The sequence below is a fragment of the Ambystoma mexicanum genome, chromosome 1q (genome assembly GCF_040938575.1).
Source record: "Ambystoma mexicanum isolate Mex_15411 chromosome 1q, UKY_AmexF1_1, whole genome shotgun sequence".
Taxonomy (NCBI): domain Eukaryota; kingdom Metazoa; phylum Chordata; class Amphibia; order Caudata; family Ambystomatidae; genus Ambystoma; species Ambystoma mexicanum.
The window spans coordinates 100,633,430-100,653,521 of NC_090922.1; the positions used below are offsets into that span (position 1 = coordinate 100,633,430).

General features: G+C 44.1%; 1 protein-coding gene across 3 annotated transcripts in view; it reads left to right on the top strand.

Annotated features, from left to right (window-relative positions):
* The window catches only part of CBFA2T3 (CBFA2/RUNX1 partner transcriptional co-repressor 3), a 164,582-nt gene extending 144,860 nt beyond the window's left edge, over window positions 1–19,722 (top strand). For all 3 annotated transcript variants that reach the window (XM_069635707.1, XM_069635715.1, XM_069635723.1), the window contains exons 10-11: window positions 1,563–1,753; window positions 7,808–19,722. In XM_069635707.1, coding sequence (XP_069491808.1) covers window positions 1,563–1,753; window positions 7,808–8,140 — 524 coding nt within the window. In that variant the 3' untranslated portion in view covers window positions 8,141–19,722. The remainder of the gene's footprint in view (window positions 1–1,562; window positions 1,754–7,807) is intronic.
* The last annotated feature ends 370 nt before the right edge of the window (window positions 19,723–20,092 follow it).

The following is a 20,092-nucleotide window of genomic DNA, read 5'->3' on the forward strand; positions in this document are numbered from 1 at the left end:
TCTCCACACAAGAGGAACACTGAGCCCATTTTCTCAGACAGGGGCAAACACACCCCCCTTCACCAAGTTAGGGGGACCACCTCCCTTCCTTTAGCTGTTTCACGGGTAGCCACCCATCCCCTTTAGCTCTCTCCAGTAGACATAGCTTTCAATTCTGACTACTCCGTGTAACCGGATTACAATCGGGCTGCTTACCCACTCTCAAAACCCTCCGATCTCAGTTTAAGGTGAAGACCTGTGGATCATTCTCTTTCTCTCCCAAATCTGTGCCCTTCCACCTATGAACTTACTTTGCAGCTTGGGAACTTGCAAAGTGTGATCCCGCTCAAACCCTTGTGCAAAGGCAATATAAAGTGTTTCAAGACTGGATCATTACCATGGCAGAGTCACAGTGACATGTTATTCCAGTGCCCTGCACAAGCTGCCACTAACCTTTGGTCACTATCAGTAATTGGCCTTTTAGCCAAAAGGCAGCGTATGGTCACAGAGAGCGCATATATCGCTTCTCTCTCATTTACTCATTGTGCCCTTTATTCCCTTCGTTGGGTCCTCCACATACCTTGGCTCGACGTAGACTACATGAGGCATTAAGCCCACATCAAGACCCAAGTTACAGTCTGGCTACTAAAGGCCTGAGGATGAGGTCTTTGGCTACTAACTGCCCCAATGCCACCTACTCCTCATGATTATTACTCCAGGAAGAAACCACTTTCTCAGCTTCAGGTTCAAACTGCATGCCACTATTTCAGCAAACTTTAGCTCCAGAAAGTAGCAGCCACAAGTGAGATGGGTTCAGTACACATACACTCTTGCACACGCAAACCAACACTGATTGTCAAAATTACAGCAGGCAACCAGTCCCTACATTTCCTCGTGCAATGACCCCAGCACTGCCAGGGGTGGACGGGCCTATAGGAACTCTGGAGATTTCCTGGTAGGCCTCTACACCCTGGGCTTCTTGTGTGTGGTATTTCCACATTTTCCCATGGGAAAAGGGTTGGGGGATTTACTGAAAATGTGTAATATAGGGCCACTTTGAAAATTGTTTCCCAGTCCAGCTCTGAGCACTGCATATTTGGCACAATCTAGTATTGGCACCACAATTTATTGGTTGAGGTGGAGTTCTATGCCGGCGGGAACAGTATGTTTGAAAGGTTTCAATGAAGGTCCATCTTCTAAGTCTGTCCCGTGTATATCGGGTCTTACTGTCCAATGTCTTAAATGAAATAAATCGGGAGATTCAGCTGAAGGCCAAAAGCTCTGAAAAGCTATAAACTTAGTTGGAACAGAATTCTATCTCAGGCACCCTGGCATATGCTTCACTGTGACCCAAACCCAGATGCCATTGAAAGGTACCTTCTTAACTGCAAATGAAAATATTTTCTTGTTGGCCAATCGGACTCTTGTAATAAGCAGTGTCTGGAAAAAACAGGTCGGCATCTAGATGAGCGTTTTCCATGAAGAGCCTCCTCTTTTCTCCAGACAGCACGCGTAGTGTGATTGTGCCATGCTATTCCTCTACTTATACTGTTTTCCCCCATCCCCTTCTTCCCTCTTTGCAGAGGAGGCCGTGAATGAGGTAAAGAGGCAGGCCATGTCGGAGCTTCAGAAGGCAGTATCGGATGCCGAACGAAAGGCGCATGAGCTGATCAGCACCGAGCGGTTGAAGATGGAGCGGGCCCTGGCAGAGGCAAAGCGGCAGGCCTCCGAGGATGCGCTGACCGTGATCAACCAGCAGGAGGACTCCAGCGAGGTAACTGCTTCCTCTTGGTTGCCTACAAGGGTTTGATGGAAGACAAAAATGATAGGATTGCATAATTTGGGGTTAGAAAGAATTGTCAGAGACCAAGACACATTGCAGCAGCAGTCACCTAACCGTGTTTACATTGTATGTTTCACTTGTTGGTATGTGTTAATCCTCTGTACACTGGTCTGTCTCCCAAAGAACTTCCTCCCCATCTCCAAGGAATTCAGAGATCTACCTACTAAAATTCCTATATTATAGACCTATTTTAAGAATCTCTATGCATGACCACATCCAGTTAACTATGTAAAATGTATAAGCGGAGAGCCTTCAACTGCACAGATGTATTCCACCATGATAGACATCAGGAGGGGCACTCGAGTACCGTGTCAATCGGAAACAGCCAGGTGGAAAACACCCTATAGTTAAAAACTACCCATCTTGTATATACCTCAATCCGCGTGTCTCTTCTCCACCCACGCTCTGTCTACGTAGACCATCATTTCGGAAAGGAAAGAAGGGAAGCATGGGGAAACTATACACAGCATATAAAACAAAGTTGCACCCTAATGAAGGAAAATGGTAACTGGCTTTCTACCACCAACGCACGTCACCCTTTTGGTTGCCCCAACCCAAAACACTGGATACTAGCTTCATGCCACCCTCATGCACCTCCTTTGTGTTACAGTATGTCCATCCTCCTAACGAAGATACAGTATGTGTGGCATCCTGCAACCCGCCCTGTACCATCGCCACCCACTCACAAGCCCAGAGTTTTAACTGTGTGAGCCCTGAGTGTTAGACTCAGGAGGATAGCTCAAGGGCAACATGCTCGTCTTGGAAACAGGATGACACAGTGCACCAGAGGTTCGATCCCTGGGTCAGCGCTTACAATCAAATTGGCAAACATGGGAGCCAAATCTCTCACAAACGGGCAGAACAATGGTTCAAGGGCCCTAGGGAGAGACAAGGGAAATGTTCTATTGCCCTGGTGTTACACTGGAGCACTTGGTAAAGAATTCAATAATCCTCAACTGTGACCTCACAATAGAAGACTATGGCATCTACAAAAGGAGAAAGCTGCTGGCATTTTTCAATGGAACTTGCACACAGCAATACAATTCTACTGACTGGCAATACAAAAACGTTCTATTTTATGTGGGTATTGTGACGAGCCCCTTAGTCTTGTCACTTCTCCCCAGAGGGGGAGCCTTCCCATGGGGCTAGGGATGTGAGGCTGCTACCTGATAGTCACTCTCCCTCTCGGCGTGGTACCTCCCTCAGCAGGAGGATCCCATGGGAGGCCCCCAACCCCCGGTGGGAGAGGTGAAGACTATCAAGGGAGAATGCGGTATGAGAATTACCACACTACCCATAGAGCCACATCCCCACACACTGCTAAGACCACAACATTCTCATCCTCTGTACCCCTTCCTTCTGTTCATAAGGTGGAATGAACAGCCCTCAGCAGAACCAAAACAAACATACCACCTCTCATCTGGACCGGCAAAAGATAAAAAGAGAGGAAGGACTTCTCTCAGGGTCTGATCCTCCCTGGAGGGACCGCGAGCTGAAGGGAGCTGCCGTGCAGAGAACGGGAACTGACGGACACCGGGACGCTGAGCAGCCAACATATGCCTCCAAGCGGAGCATGCCTCTGACACCCACTGACCACAGCAGGTGAAGCAGGTATCCGCCGTTGACGGGAGGAGGTACAGCTGTACCTGTGAGGGACTCATGGATGTAGAACCGGTGCACAACTTCGAGGGGTGAGAGAAGCCTGGAGTAGGCAAGATCCGGCGAGAGACGTCAGAGAAACCAGTAACTTGCGAGAGAAGCCTAGAGAAGCTGAGAGCTGTCGAGAGAAGGCTGGAGAGGCCGAGAGCCAACAAGAGAAACCCGGAGAAGCCGAAGAGAGAAGCTGCCCACAAAGCAGGGGTAAGGAGCAAGCCCCTGGGGTTGAAAGAAACTATAAAGCAAACTGTGATAATGAATGGGAAAGTGCTATACGAAGCAAGGGACAGTGCGAAAGCCCTAATGAGACCCCGAGGGGTGGTGTAGAACCAAGTTGGGGCAAAAGAGAGATCCCTGGGATAAAACCAATTGCTAAAAACTATCAAGCTGAGTACAAGAGTTGTAATCTTCCTCGTACCAGTATTTCGAAGAAAGCCAGAGAACTTTATATGTCTAGTAAACCAGGCCCAATTGAGAGACATTATAAACCTAGAAGAGGGGTCTGGAACACGAATACTGGAGGATTAAAAACGTGTATGTTTGCAACAGTATGTGGTAGGGATGTCATTTGGGAGTCGCAACTGCAACCCCTGAGGTCTCCCTTGCTACCCCTAAAGAAAAAAAATGTTTTTTAAAAAACGTTTAAAAAAAAATGTATGCTCCTGGGCTGTGGCCAGTGCCATGTGGCTCTTTGCTTCTGGAGTGGCTGGCTTTTTTGCTGAAGCCTCTTAAAAAAAACATGGGGTTCCAAAAGTGTAACACTTTGAGCAGCGACCCTAAATAAGAAAGCATAGGAATAACAAAGAATGTGTCTTTCTAGAATTCTATACAATAATTGCTAGACTCATTAAAGGTTTGTTTTTGGCACACTGCAGGTGGTGAGTCATTGATTTTGTCTGTTCTTAAACACCTCAACTCAGCCTTTCATTCTTCTGAGGTCGCTAAATGAGTACCAACACAGGTTGGGTGATATTATATGTGTACTTGTTCTATATAAAGCGCTTAAGCATAAGTGCTATATAATAACACATTATCATTTGGCCTTGGACGTCTGCTTGCATTCACAGTAATTTGGTAATATGGTCCTATAAACACCGACATTAACGATACATATGGTGATCCATTCTTGTATGAAATGTATATCACATTATAGTGATATCGTAACCATATGTTTCATAGTGTACTTAGGAACAATGCTATATGATGCCACTTCCTGTTTTGTCAAGGGGTGAAAGGTCATGTTGCATCTCTTCCCCTGTGACGTCACGTCAGGGTGGGGTCAAATTACATCACTTCCTGTGATATCACCAGAGGTCAAGGGTCATGTGATGTCACTTATGCTACCCCTGGCATTTTGGTGAAATTACGTCCCTGGTACCTGGCAGGTTAGTGAACCAGGCCCGACAGAGACATTGAAAACCTGAGAAAGGGGTCCGGCATTTGAATATTAAAAGGATTAAAAAATTGCATCTACGAAACAGTGCCTGCCAAGAAAGTGAACCGGGCCTGAATGAGAGATATTACAGATCAGAGGCAGGGGATTGGCACCCGCCCCACTGCCTCTCAAGTGGAGGAATTGTACCAAGAAAAGAAAAAGAGATATACCCCTTTTATTAATTACAAGAGACAAGAGAAGAGCAAGGGAACAAAATAAATATCCTCTGGCAAAACCACACATATCAGTTGGAATACAAACAAGAGAGCCTGAGAAAGGATTGGAGAACATGAGACATACTTCCCCTATCTTATAGAACTATAAAGAAGTTGTCGAAGAAGACCTGGGGTAAGGGAAACCTTCCCTGCCCCCCCTCCCCACCCTCAATCTGTGAGAGACTGCCCTGGGAGGTCTAGTGACGACCAGGGGAAGAAGGAGACTCCCAAACAGCAAGGAACTATGAAACGAACAAACTGCGTACAAAAACATCACCTTTGTGTCCCGTGTCAACTTCTGCACCCTTATAGTATCAACTTTAACAGACTCGTTAAATTATCAGCTACTGAACCAGGGCACCAGATCCCGAATCCCAGTTTCACCACTGCGAGTAATAGCACATCACCTCCCGGTACAATAGGTTCCCTATTTGCAAAACATTATAGTGTTCACAGTGTGATGAAGGCCGGTATGAAGCAGTATAAGACAAATTTGACAACGACATTGAAAAGTCAGACCATCACTTGCAAAGCACTCCACTTGCATACTAGTATCAAAATACACCTGAATTTAGAAGGCAGTATTGCCTTGCTGCAAGTAATTCCCCAAGCAAAACAAAAGCATCTAAGTCTAGGCAGCAGCAATCACTCCCTAGCAACTACCCCTTTTTATCGGAATTCTACTCAGTCTCACATCTACCGTACCGTGCAACACCATTACTATGCCTCCAAACAAGCTACAGCACTAATCCCTCCTCATTAACCATTGACTAAGACCAGGTGAATCCCCTGGAATTATCATCTCACATTGTTTGTATTCTTGTCCTGCTCTCATGCTCCACTCCTCGGCTCTTTTTGATTTAATACCCTCTTGTCCTTTTACACAGTCCCCTGATTTTCTAGGCTGCGCTCTGGGGCACTCTATTGCCTGTAGGGAGCTGGCTGGACAAAACATTGTGTTACATGTATATTCATTTGTTCACATTTGAATAGTATTTCCTGCAAATTTAATGGCCAAGTGTTTTGAGGCCTTTTCTCTTTCTGAAAGATACACAACAAATCCTGGCGATTTACATATTAAGCTAATGAATATGCATGTGCCCTGGTCATACCCGACCCCCCAGAAATTCTTGAATTTTCTGGTAACTTACCTTGTGCAGTGAAGATTATGGCTCATGTTACGATGCTCAGATGAGGATTACATGAGATGTGGATGGTCCACGTTGATCATAATATTCCGTGAGAAATTGGTATTATGAATTGCAGATTAGATTATGAGGGGTTCTCGAGCAATGTAGATATATTTCATGAGACAGGCGTGGCATACGGCAATGATGCTATGCAAAGTACAGAGCACACGCCTAGGAGGCGAGAATGTGGTAGCATATATGGGCTATAAAATTAGACGGTTGAAAGAGGGGTACTATTAAGAAAAGGTGATGGTATACTATACACCTGAGCTAACACTTTGAGACCTTGGTAGAATGCAACGTATATAGTATGAAGAGAAAGCAGAAACATGAATATGCAGATTATATAATATGGGAGCAAGCAAATGAAATGATATTCTGGAAAGGCAGCAGTATGCGACAAGAAGATGTGAAGCAGATAGCATGGAGCTCAGATAACATAAATTGCAGCTTGCAACACGCATATTATGAGAAGGGGAGTGTGTTTGTTGCATATTATTGTGAGAAAATGTTAGCATACAGCAAGGAGTATATGGAAAGGCTGGGTGACGGCATCTGCACATAAATGACCTGTTACGTTCCAGGTTAGACATGTCACCAAGATTATATGTTCATGATTTGATGCACAGTCTCGTTTATTACAACAGACTCAACAACTACCTGTTTGTATCATGCGATTGCATTCATAGATGAAGTGCTATACTTGGGCCATTCAGCACCCATCAATTGTGTGTACCAACAGCGGGGACAGCATGTGTGGCCCAAGAAGCCAAAGTAATGGCCTTAATTCCATTGGACAGGCCAACGCTGTGGGGGTCATTTTTCAAACCCCGGATCAGTGAGCATTGGTGGCAATGCAATGGGGCTTGCCTGGTGGGCTGCTAAGACGGACTTGTGTCTGTTGCTTTAACGATGACTACCGTTATGCAATATTCATGCTGGCGGTAATGCAATGAATTCCTATGCAGTCTGTCAGAATTTACCACCTGGCAAAAGTAGGCACATTCAATGGGAATCCTTTGTAAACCGCTCCCACGATTGTGTTCTGTGGGAGGCATTTACACGCTTTCTAAGAAGGAGTGGTGATGTGAAGACTAAAGGCGAATTTGCCTGTGATTTACTTTTACATTTCTGCTCCGATTTGGACATGTAGAACTTAACACAGCGGGGGCCTATCACACTTAAGAGCAAACGCCCATGTTTCCCTCCACTTCGATTTCCACATTTTGAATAATGACCAATGTAGTTGCATGCCAATCCTGATTGTCTTGTAAAATAAGTTCCAATGATAAACAACTGAATGAAGAATTGTACTAGACAGGAGGACAGATCTGTGTGCTAGTGTAGTTATAAGTACTGTACCTTTTTATTACATTTGCATTTCATATTATTGGAATAGGGTTGTTTGATGTTCTGAGCTGACGTAGCAGGATAATTAGAATAAATGTGCTTTGTTTTTTCTCCCCTGTGGGATTCTGTTTCTATACAGAGCTGCTGGAACTGCGGCCGCAAAGCCAGCGAAACCTGCAGCGGTTGCAACACGGCGCGCTACTGCGGCTCTTTCTGCCAGCACAAGGACTGGGAGAAGCACCACCACGTGTGCGGACAAAGCCTCCAGGGCCTCCATTCTACACCATCCACCACCACCACAGGTGTCACCCCTGCAAGTGGGGCCGGCACGGCTCCGCCAGATGTAGTGGCAGTCAGCACGGTGCTTTCCAGCGTGGTCGTAGCGGGCAGTCCCAGTGAAGCCAGCTCTGCTGCCGCCTCCCGCTCCGGCACCCCAGCCACACCGGTGCCACACGAGACCGCATCCCGCTAAAAGAGAGACACTGGGATGGAACAAGGTCGAGACAAGCCTACAAGGTCAATGCTGCTAGTGCGCCTCTTAAAAAGAACTGAAAACAAATAGCATTTAATGCAACTTTCCTAGCTACCTGATGACGTCACTTGACTTTGATCTCCGAAACGACCTCTGACTATGGTTCGCAACGGATGTGCAGAAACTGTACGTAACCCGCAGGAAACAAAGACAAAAGAAAACAAACCTCCTGCTGGTTTTACATTGTGTTTCATTGTCTGGAAACATTTGCAAGCTCCAAGATGCAGCTCAGAAGGAAAGCAGTTATGACAGATTTTGGTTCCCTGTGTAGTTTTCAAAGAGACTTGAGTTGCATCCAACAGTAAAAAAAAAGGACCTTAATGGCCCACAGGGAAGACAAATAGTCAAAAAAACAACGTTCCCTAGAAAAGAGGGACAAAGAAGGTCTTGCATTTCTTAGGACAAAATCATTTTGTTTTTTGTGTTTTTCTAAAAAAAAAAAACAAAATAATCAAAAAACTGTCAAACTTTGGCTTTAAGTGAAAAATAAAATCCAAAAATACTACTAAAGGATAGAAAAAACAAAACGATTCAGAAGTTTACCTGCCAACTACCTTGCTAGCTAGCCAAGAAGACATACCAGACACACCTCCGCTCTAAAGGAAATCCAAAAAACAAAATGGACAAAGAAATATAAACAAAAAATGATCTAAACCTTTTCTCCAACTGCCAAAGTTTTCTTTGCTTTTAATGGTTTCATTTTTTTAAGTCAAGTTTTTTTGTTGTCATTTGACGCGTGGAGCAGCACTTATTTTTCGAACCAAACACGAGGGCGAAAAGAAGGGAATGGAGGAAAGGAGGAGGGGTTATGATTAACACACTTCTGTTCACCATGGCAATACCCTGTCACTCAATCCTTATCGTTACCAAATCTGTATGGTGTCTAATGCAAGGATTCTCCCCCCACAGCCCCGTTCCTCCTGCTCGTATCACCCCGGCTTCTAGAGCTTGACTCGAAACTGGCCCACAGCGGCACCAGAGCTGGTGTTTCGTTCTTGATGGCTCACAAGCAATTCACCATCATGATTAACATGCCAGAGAGCCTGACTTCAACTAGCTGTGACAGGAATCATCTACTGTGGGTAAAGGGAGGGGGAACTTTTGCACATCCAAGCCCCTTAATCCACTCTGCATAGGACCACCGAGAGAGCAGGAAACCTTCGGCATGTACACAGACTGCTTCTTGTCAAAACTGAACGCTTTCTCTTCAAAGATATGTTATTTATATTGGTTTGCTGGCCCAGTGGATTCGCTCCGATGCAAGGTTTTGGAAATGTTCTTGAGTTTCCAGGCATTCGGTTTCACAAGTTTCCCTTTGGAAGGCTCGGCTCTTGAAACTATGCCTTTGCAACAGCTTTGACCTCTTTCAGTGATAGCTTGAAGACGAGTGGGCTTCGTGAATGGGCATTTCTAAATCCTCCATTCTGCTTCTCATTGGTTCCCGCCTTCTCTCGGCTCGCTGAAGTAGGCCATTGAGCAAGACTCCCCAATATCCCCTTCGAGGACACTGTGTACAAAATATAGTTACAAAATATAATATATGTTTCATTTTGTAGCCATTGCGTTCTTGCTCTCGCAATCTGTGCACGTCCAGAGGGATCTAGTATTGCATGTTGCGTGTCACCCTTAGTGAGTGGTTGCAGTGATAACAGAGGCAGGTGAGCCCAGTGTCCTAGGGAGGTGGAACTCTCCACTTGCTTCAAGAACAAGGATAGATGTTGGGCTGTGCTGAGCTCCTCCTCCAAATGGCCAGGCTCATCTTGCTCAGATTATCATTTGAGTTGGCTAGAATGAGTTGTTGGGCATGACCTTTAACATCTGGCACGAATTTGGATGATCTGCAGAGCAAGCACCAGTGTAATACCAGTCTTGAATCAAAGGGTGTACTAATATTTCACTTGGGCAAGGAGGGGGAGAAAGCTGCAGTAATCGATAAGGCTACCAGGGACATTAGCACTTGAGATGTGTGGGTCTGTCTTTATTCTCTCTACCTCTCTCCAAATATTAGCAGCCCTTGCCTCGTAAACCCCAAGCAAGTTCCTATTATCACATCTTACAAACAGTTTCAAGGAGAATACAAAGGATGGAGGATTCATAGACTTGAAAAGACACCCTCAATCCCATTCTTTTAAACAATGTGCGGTCCCTTGTATAAAGTTGTGTATGTTCCTCTGTCCAGTTGTCACAACTAGATGTTTTACTCCTGTTTTTCTTGGTCCTCTGTTGTTTCTTTTGATGTGATAATTTTACACCAAGAGAGAAAAGGGACAGGAGTAGCAACACATAGGCGCGCCGCCACAGCAGCATCTCTCCCATTGACCATGCTGAACACGAACCATATGCAGAGGACATTTCTGCCAAAAAAGATTTTGGCTTTTATTTTGGCGCACAGGGCAAATGCTGCCACCTATCAGTTTTATGGAGAGCCTGCGAAAGAGCAGCTCTACTACCGCACCTGGCTGAAGGAAAATACACCCAGACTAGCTCTTTGGTGCAGAGGGCGTCAGTGGAACCAGGCGGGGCAGTGCCACACCTACTGAGCCACAAGCAGAGAATGTTGGGGGATGAGGAAGGAAGCCTTCAATGTGAATGTACATAATTTAACTTATTGTTTTCTCAGAAATCCAAATAAATTAAGGATTATATTTATTAATTTAAAGAAATTATTGATTTTGCCAAATAAGCTCAAACATACCACTGGCATACGGTAACGGTTGGCAATGGGAGTGGGGATGGTATGGGGCAGAATAATTACTTGTTGGAATGGATGGAATGTCCCTGCTTGATGTGGTGTTAAAGGGACTGGGAAGGATGTGACAGAATGGGGGCAAATAACCAAAATTCTCCATGAAGGAAATTGGATATGAAAATCAATCTAGTTCATTTTAGAAGTTCCACCATTGCCCGCATTCAAGGGTAATTTTTAATACTGTAAGAATATAAAAAGGACCTAACACTGGTGACATTCAAAGCTATAAAAAAAAAAATAGAAACCAGAGAAAAAACAGGAACGGTCAAGCAGAAGAACCAAATCTCAAACAACTTCCAGATCTCAGACAGAAGGCACACTGGATTCTGCAATGTAGGTAGTGGCCGGACTACTGAAGGGTACACAGCACAGGTTTGTCATATTAGTGAAAGCTGAAACCCAGTTTATGATATGATAGTCTATTTATAACGCGCTTAATACCCAGAGGTTTCTAAGCGCAGACCCGGGATCGAACCTGTGTTGCTCTGTGTCGCCTTGTTTCCAAGGCGAGCGTTTTGCCCCTCAGCTATCCTCCCGAGGTTAACACGAATCGAATTATTAACCTCATTTGAAAGCCAGTGGAGAGAACGGGATTGGACTGATTGGTCTTAAAATTGTTTGTAGTTCTAATAAATAGGTGTGCATGCGTGATGTACCACATGCACGCTGGGAGATCTCACTCATCACGGTACAATGAAACCTAATAAATGCCTACATGCAGTAGTCAATTGAAAAACCTTAATGCAAATTCAAACAGCTGCTGCTAAGGGATCAAACTATGATAAGGGTAAATAGTACAGCTAGTGGCACCGCATTTGATATGCCTGCTTATGGGACATTTAGTTTGTGGTCCCTTTACTGGAATTGTACCTGGCATTGAAATCTTAGGTGTTCGTGCACTTGTGAATGGTAGTCAATTTACCCACCGTGGCAAACACTAGGTCAGTCGATCCTCCAGGAGTCACACTTGTGCTTTGTATGTTATCTTCATCCAGGCGCCATCTTATTATTTTTAGGCCATCTAATTGAACTCTAGTAAAGCCTGGTGAATTGGAACAAAGCATATTTTGGATGTATGTGGGCATCTAGAGGTGGGTAATCAATACCGCCCTTTAATCTAATGAAAGGTCACCAACTATCTAAAGGCATGCCATTTAAAGCACTCGTGTGCCCGCTCTATGTATACATGCATACTTTAAAAAAACGGCCCTGTTTCATCCATAGGGCACATATATCTGCACTACTGTGTGATGAGTGGGATAGGGACAGGGGATTTTAAGGGTTAACAGAACAAAAAAAGATGGTCTGTAAGTTGGCAGTCCAGTTGTAGGTCTTGTGAGAACAGGCCGATGGTGGTTTGTGAGGTACTTTATCACCAAGAGTCCACCAAAACCTGAAAATGGGCATTATTCCAAGACCTTGCATAAAGTAGCATTACATTGGAACCAGCATTATTGTTTCAGAACAGGGTATGAAAAGTCATTGCTCAAGCACCAATATGGTGTAGATATGGCTTTGCTTTTAGTGACATTCTTAGATCACAATGAGAGGACTGTAGACTTACAGCCACCCACCCCCACAAAAAAATGAGGTTGACGAGACATCTAAAAAAAACTGTGGCATAGCATAAGGGCATCATGGATCACTGCAAGAGGCCTACACATTTTGCTGGTTAATGTTTGCATGGCAGTTTCAACCATTGGTAGAAAGGTTAGTGTTTTAGTGTGTGTGTGTGTGTTACATACGCATCCATTCCGCGCTTCCTAGACTACTTTAAAAGGAAATGTCTTCAAAAGATGAATCCTAGGACAAAAGAACTGGGCTGCACGGGTGCTTCCCCTTATTTATTGTTGCTTCTTTGTGAAATGAGCAGCTTCACTTTACCATTAGCTAATGAACAGATGTCACCTTATTAAGTACAAGTGGAAATAGCATAGCGAAGAAACCGGGGACAATAACTGGCTGTTTAGAATTACCATGATGAGATATTCATCTCTGATCAAAACAAAAACATGGGTACATTCACAATGGATGCATGCTTCTTCTGCCTTGCAAAGTGTTCCTCCAAACAAGTAAGGGTGCATAAAATGAAGGTTTCCAGCATTTTAACTTTTGAAGTCACTGGCACTAAAAAAAGTATTTAGATTCTTAAATTAAATGTAAAGAAAATAAAGTAGTAGAATCTCTGTTTCCCAATCAGAATTTTAGTTCTGGTTATTTAGTAGAGTCCCCAGGATTCCAAATCACAAATCTGGGAGGAAAAAAGAAACGGAAAACACACTAATTAAATTATCAAATAAAAAGAAAAAAACAACAATGAACTAGAATTATGAAAACTATTGATAGAATATTTTGCCTGTTCGGTTTTTTGGATGTCACTGAACAGGGATCAGCATCTAAGCTATCTATAATGTCACATCCAAAATGTAATCTCTCCCCAGTTGCATATCAAAACCATGCAAAGGCTGCCAGTCAACACTGTGCATGCGTACTAATCTCTGTGTAGTATTTTGAAACAATGTCTCTCCTTTGCCTCGTTCACTTGGTCATGGAAGGCAGCGGCGTTGCTTCAGCTAGAGGGTCTCAAGTTCATTAATGGGAGTTGATCCTTTGGGTTGGGTGAAAATGTTCAAATCTTTTATCGACTCACCCGAGAAATAGCACTTCTCATTCTGTTAAAGACTTTTAAATAGTAGTGTTTTCTCTCTGTGAATAGTTTCAATAAGAGGCGAACATAAAAGAAACTGTATTAAATGAAGAAAATACAACCCTGCTCTTCAAACTTTTCTTAATAATCCACACCCAAGAAAAGCGGGCAACATCTTATTTTAAGACTTGAAAAACATCTTTGTCAATAAGGTCAACCAAATAAGATGGTCCTAAAAAACATTTTAAGGCAAGGAAAAAAAAGAGGTTAAAACAAAAACGGAAATCCTTATGGAAGGGCCGGAATGGTAGGGAAAAGGTGGGGGCTAGTTTGGGAACCTCGATAAAAGGTGAAGAGAAAAAACGACCTTGCAAAAAAATGACCAAATTCAAAAGATTTACAAAGATGTTTTTCAAAGTCCTTTTCGCATGAAACCAAAAAGCGGAACATGAAGAGCAACAAAAGGTGCAAATTCTAAATTCGGAAATTTTTCCTAATGTAATTTACTTTTAGAAATGTTATACATTTGAGGGGAAAACATTGGATTTCATTTGAAATGATGGCAGAACAAGGATAACGTTTTACAAATGTTTGTCAAATAAACGTGCACAAGTTTCACCCAGTACTACTGATCAGCAACCATTGCATACCTGTGGGCAGTGAATACAGCCAAAGATCCCACATATTGGGGCCAAACAAGGGGACCTGGTGCTCTCCCCTCGTTTGCATCACCTGCCCCATGACATGACTGAACCCAGAGCTTATGTTGTGTGAAATAAAAACTACAAACAAAACAAAGGGAAAAAGGAACCAAAATGGACACAATGTATCGTGAGAACTTTCCAAATTAACGTAACTCATTTCATTGCCATTGTAATATATGTACATTGTCTATTTTTCTTATTTCATGAAAAGAGATAATATATGAAAGTATTTCAGATGTAATTAAGTGCAGGAATCAGATTTCCTTTTTTGATGTATGTTATGTTTCTAAAGTTGCTTCTTTTCTGTTCTTGTTGGCCATTTTGGTCAATTCTGGCGCCGCTGCCACCTCTCTGTATCCTGGATCACGCATCACCTGCTTAGCAGCGGCCAACCTTTGCCACTCTACCTCTGCTATTTATAATAACACAACAACAATAAATTGCATTCAAACCAAAATATAATCCTGGGTAGGAAGGAAAGGGGGTATTGGGAAGGGTGTGGGAGGATTTGCTTTGATGCTGGTTTAAGGCCCCCGTCTGAGAGAAGGTTATAGATAACAGGTCACCCGCCCAAGCCGGAAAAAGACCTTTAGTTACAACAGGTCTTTCTCCTTTTCTTTTTCAAAGAGTCTTCTGAGTTCAGGGGCGGCAGGACAAATAAAAAGGCCATTGTGGATTAAAGCCAAGAAGTGGTTTGTGGCACTTGGCCTGTAACGTGCACAGAATCCAAAAGGCTAATTACGGCTGCAACCACAGCATCTGCTCTTAGATCTTCTTTCGATGTGCGGCTGATCTAGACATTTCTAAGCTGCCGGGCAGGGTCCTGCTAAGCATGCGCACTAGAGCTCCAGCTGTTGAGAACCTTATCCTGCCATTTGCAAGGTCCTCCAGTTTGTTCTCTCATTGGCCTGCGGGCAAGAAGGTTGTCCAAGTGCAAGGCTCCCACAGCTCACTTCGTTTTAGCCGCTGGTATCCTTAAAGGGTGAGTGGTGTTCAGCACACATGCTTCCTGCTTTTCAGTTCCGAGAGGACTTCTCTGTTAGCCCTACCAAACTTTTCATCCTGTCATCTGCACTATGTGGTTGTCGGAGCTGGACGCTGGGGCACATAATCTTTCATCTGTAATGCCTCGCTCTCTTCTGAGCAATCTACTACCAAGGGCAGGCTGCTTCCCATGTTCGAATACTTTATTGGTCTCAGATATATATCATATTTCCTGGTATACACAGAAAGCCACATGTTGCCATTGCTACAAGATGGTTGCGACACTCGCTATATCAGCATCAAAGTAGGCAGGTGACATTGCTGAATTATCCACCCATGTTTCAAGCATTCCTATTGCAACATTTGACAGCACACCACTACATCGCCAAACAATGCCATGACTCCACTGTAGCAACAAACGGCTGCCCTCCCCATTACCTTCAATCAATGAAGCTCCCACATCCACTCCACTGGTCTCCAGGGAAGGCATAGGGTGCTAAACAGGCGGATGGTTGTGATTCACCCTAAAGCAGGTCATCATTTTGAGGGTCCCTAAAGCTTTTGGACAGAGTTGCAGTCTGTCGTTTCTGCCAAGACTTTTAAGAGCTCCAATCCTTCTTCTTAAACCCCAAAATGTTACTTTAACATTAGCATAATGTGTATAGGAGGGGCTAACACAGTGATGTTAATGGACTCTGAAAGAAATCTACAGAGCAACAAGCTGAACACTCTGCTGGAGTCTTTTGCTGCTTGCTAAGCTTATCTGTCTTTATGAACCAGTCATAAGGGAATCTGCTAAGTGAAATAACCGGGGCCTGTCCTGGCGAAGAACGTGGGCTACTCACTCGGTCGCCCTTCTTGCTGGGGTCCCAAAAATAAACAATGAAATGTCTACCAAAGCAACTTGATCCTCTTTCTTTGAGGCCGGTTTTCCCAAAGAGAGGAAATGCATGATTGGGCCTCAAAAGATCATGCACGTTCGATTGCCATTGGAAGCCACACCCTTGGCCTGACCTCTTGTCTGAATCAATTGGGTCGGCTTTACCTTGGGATAGTTTACAGCTCTCCAACTGCTCCCTCGCTCTGATCTTCAACATGGCCCCAAAGAGGTTGCCCATGCTGCTGCGCTGCCTCACCAATTGCGTTACTCTCCATGCTACTTTAGCATGCATAGTTACCATTTGCTTCTTCCTTGGCCTGGGCAATAGTCCAACTTGAGTGCAGTGAGTGCATTTTAAGTTCAGCGTGTGCTTGACACAATTTTTCTCCAGCCTGCCCAATCGTGGGTCTTCCTTGGTGGTCTTGTTGCTTCAACAGTCTGCATTGTATTTATTAGCTGCAGTGTTATGGCTTCGGTTTTAGAGTTGTCTACGCGTAGGGCCACTCTTCAAAAGCGTCCAAGACTGTTCTATTTGGGCTTTTGTCCAAATTCTTACATCTGCAATGTGGTTGACACTTATTTAAACATACTGGCTCACACGTCATACCTCATACAATTTTAAAATATAAACTGCACCGTCGGGAGACCAGAACTGGAGGCCCAAATCCCATTAAGCCAATCGAGGCAAGCAAAGTTGCAGTACTTCCCCTTACATGGGAATAATTCCAGTTTCACCAAACTGTGATTTCACAAACAATTCAACCCCAAAATTAAATATCTCACCAAACAATGATGATGTGTGCATGGCTATGAGCAAGGGGGGGGGGGTACAGTGAATTCCACAAATGTTGTTCACAAATTGTAAAAAGACTTCGAGGTATAATTAGAAGATAGCAACAAACATTATATTTTCTTGGAATGTAGGATTGGATTTGATAAACAGCAGCATTGGCAATACTTATTTGAAGTATAGCTCTCCCATCAAAACCATTCTTTTTGTACCAATTCTCTCATTCCAGCACATTTTTGGTTGCAGTAAAATGTCATTTTTCACTCACAGTAATGACAGAATAATCCACTGGAAAAGTATTTATTGTGCAAGCGTTTCCTAGAATTGGTAACACATAGCTTATTAGAGAGCTTTTAATTCTCTTCTGAAATCCCAATGCATTACATTTAATGTATGTATTTATTTTATTTATGGATCTCATGCTGAAAGCATACAACAAGGCTCCCTTGTCTTGGGGTCTGCGGGACGGACCAGTACATAGGCGGCATTTCTTGCTTCTAGGATTCCAGGACGTTTCTGCTGGTCAGAGCATGGAGGCCAGATTGTGGGACCCTTTTTCCTGTGGAATTGGAATTGGGACTTGACGGATTAAATCAAACCTTGATCAGAGCCAGTGTTCCAGGGAACCCCGGCACAGATCAGACACAATGCACATTCAACAGCTGATAAAGCATGCTTCTAGAACCAATGAAAGTTTGCACTGCTACATTTTATGGCCCAGGTTTCTTAATGGTCCAGATTGTTTAGCAGCAATATTGTGCTTATCCAGCCCACATTACATCACATACAATATGTGATATAGTGCACTCTTAATTCCTGTGCAGTTCAGTGGTAGTCTTGCTTCATAGAACGTTAATGCTCTAATAGATCGGATCCATTGGTAAGATAGGGTTCTTATGAATGCTGCAAAATGGGGTTTCCGTCAAGTCGTCTGTTGCCTAAGAGTGCTATGTAGAAGTAATCAAGGAGACCTTTCTGGAATTTCCTCCTCTAGCAACATCATAATTCTACCCCCTATTGTAAGTACTTGCTTCATTTCACTTTCCCTAATGCTTACGGCAGGAAAGGCAAAGTCTGAGCCCAGAAAGTGGTTATATGAAGTTACAGCCACAAAGGGCTTCCCATTGTTTTGTAATCATGGAGGACTTGCTGACTTAATCAACAGCCCTAGGAAGGCTTTTCCTTCAGACATACACCACGTCGCAGGCGTGCCCATCCCAGCATCTTCTGCTGGCGTCAAGCACAGACCCAGGCGGACCTACTAAATTGCCGATAGAGAAGGTTATAACGCGCTTAATACCAGAAGCCAGTCTCTAGCACGAGCCTGGGATTCAAACCTGTGTTGCCATGCGTGGTCTTGCTTCCAAGACAAACGGGTTGCCTCTGAGCTATCCTCCCGGATGTGTGGCAATGTGTCGCCAGACTACATTTGATTGGATGGAGTTAACATTTGGAGGCTATTTGAGTGGCCTTTCCTGAAGACATCAGATACATGTCCTACTATACTGTAACAAGCATGGAATAAGTGTTGAGGCAGCCGTTCGTCATCCTAGCCTCTCTTGAAGGAAAGCTCACTCACTACATAGCATTAGCCACTTGCAGACTAGTGACTGGCCCTTCGTTTCCTCTACAAGTATTCATTCATAGCCTGTCTGCTGAAGAACCTCTGTCACTGGTCTTGGGCAATGTCAATTCATATTTCGGACACAGATTCTCCCCAAATGTTGCCACACATAACTCATCAACAAGTTTGTGCACCATCTCTTTTTGCAGAGCAGATAAACACAAAACGACACATTTTGGCATGGCATCCTGCAGAAATGGGGAAACTATTACTCCATAAAGTAATCCCAAACAAATGGGGAAACACATTTTCATTGTGTCAACATATGTGGAGTAGGCGGGCGTGTTAACTGGCTTGCCTTGAGCTGAAATGACCTTTGTCCGGGTCTCTAAAGCTTTATTTCTGGCATCTCCAAGTCCAGCCAACAAGAGCCAAATCCAGTCAATGTTTTCAAGCTACTCACAGAAAATATATTTCAATTCAGTGAACCTAAATGAAAGCTATCTGTACAGTCCTTGGTTATCTTGAAAACCTGGTGTGGTTGGGGCTTTTGATGACCAGACCGGAAGACTCCCAGCTAGTTTGCTTTTTGACAGCTGATGATGAGTGAACCCAAAAGCTACAAAGCGAGGTAGGTGTATTTGGTGAAGATATGTTTAGCAAGCCCCAGCAGCTAGTCTATACTTCTTCATTTTTCTTTTCACCTTCAATCCCCCTTCCCCTCTTCTACCTCCCGTCTGTGGAAGCAGCTGGGCCGAGGATAACTAGGTACCAAATGGCAGGACCGAGCACTTTGCTTAATCTATGCCTGCAAGGGCACGAGGCGAGTGGGAAAACCAGCGGTATCGAAGCATTCTTCGGTTATTAACTGTGCAATACTTGAATCGAAGCGTGGGGAGGGAGGCAGCCACGTGCATAGAAACTGTCCGATTTTTTTTTAAGGGCGAAAATAGGAAATCTTTAAAAACACGTCTTTGGGGAGGGTGGGAGGCGAGGGCAGAGTGCTCTGTGGCCATCCTTGAAAGATTTTAGTATTCTGGGAGGAATTTCTTTTTGGCATGCCAGTCTTTCCTCCCTGCGCTGTTCTCAGCTTTACCTGTATGTGCTACATGTTTGACCTGTGAAAGCTGTAAACATTATGCTTCTGTTGACTTGTCTGTTCTCCACTCTGTATCCGTGTTAATAAAAGAAACATTTAATATCACACCGAGGCACCCGCACTTTCCTTTTCTATGGTATGGGCTCCATTCTGTTATACTGGACCTGCAGACTGTGGTGAGAGATTCTCCATTCTGTTCAACTGGACCTGCAGACTGTGGTGAGAGATTCCATTGCCGTCTTCTAGTTCCGGCAGACTCGTCCTCCTGGAGGCCCCCTCTCCCAGGGGTCCTTCTTTCTCCCACTGCCATCCTCCTCTTTTGACACGGGGCAGCAAGAGTAAATAATCCGCACAAAGCATGTGGCGAGAGGTGATTTGGCACAAACAATAAGAGTGTGCAGAGGCGTTGCTAGGGGGGTGCTAAGGGGGCTATAGCCCTGGGTCTTTTGGTTGTAGCCCCAGATAGAAGCTCAGG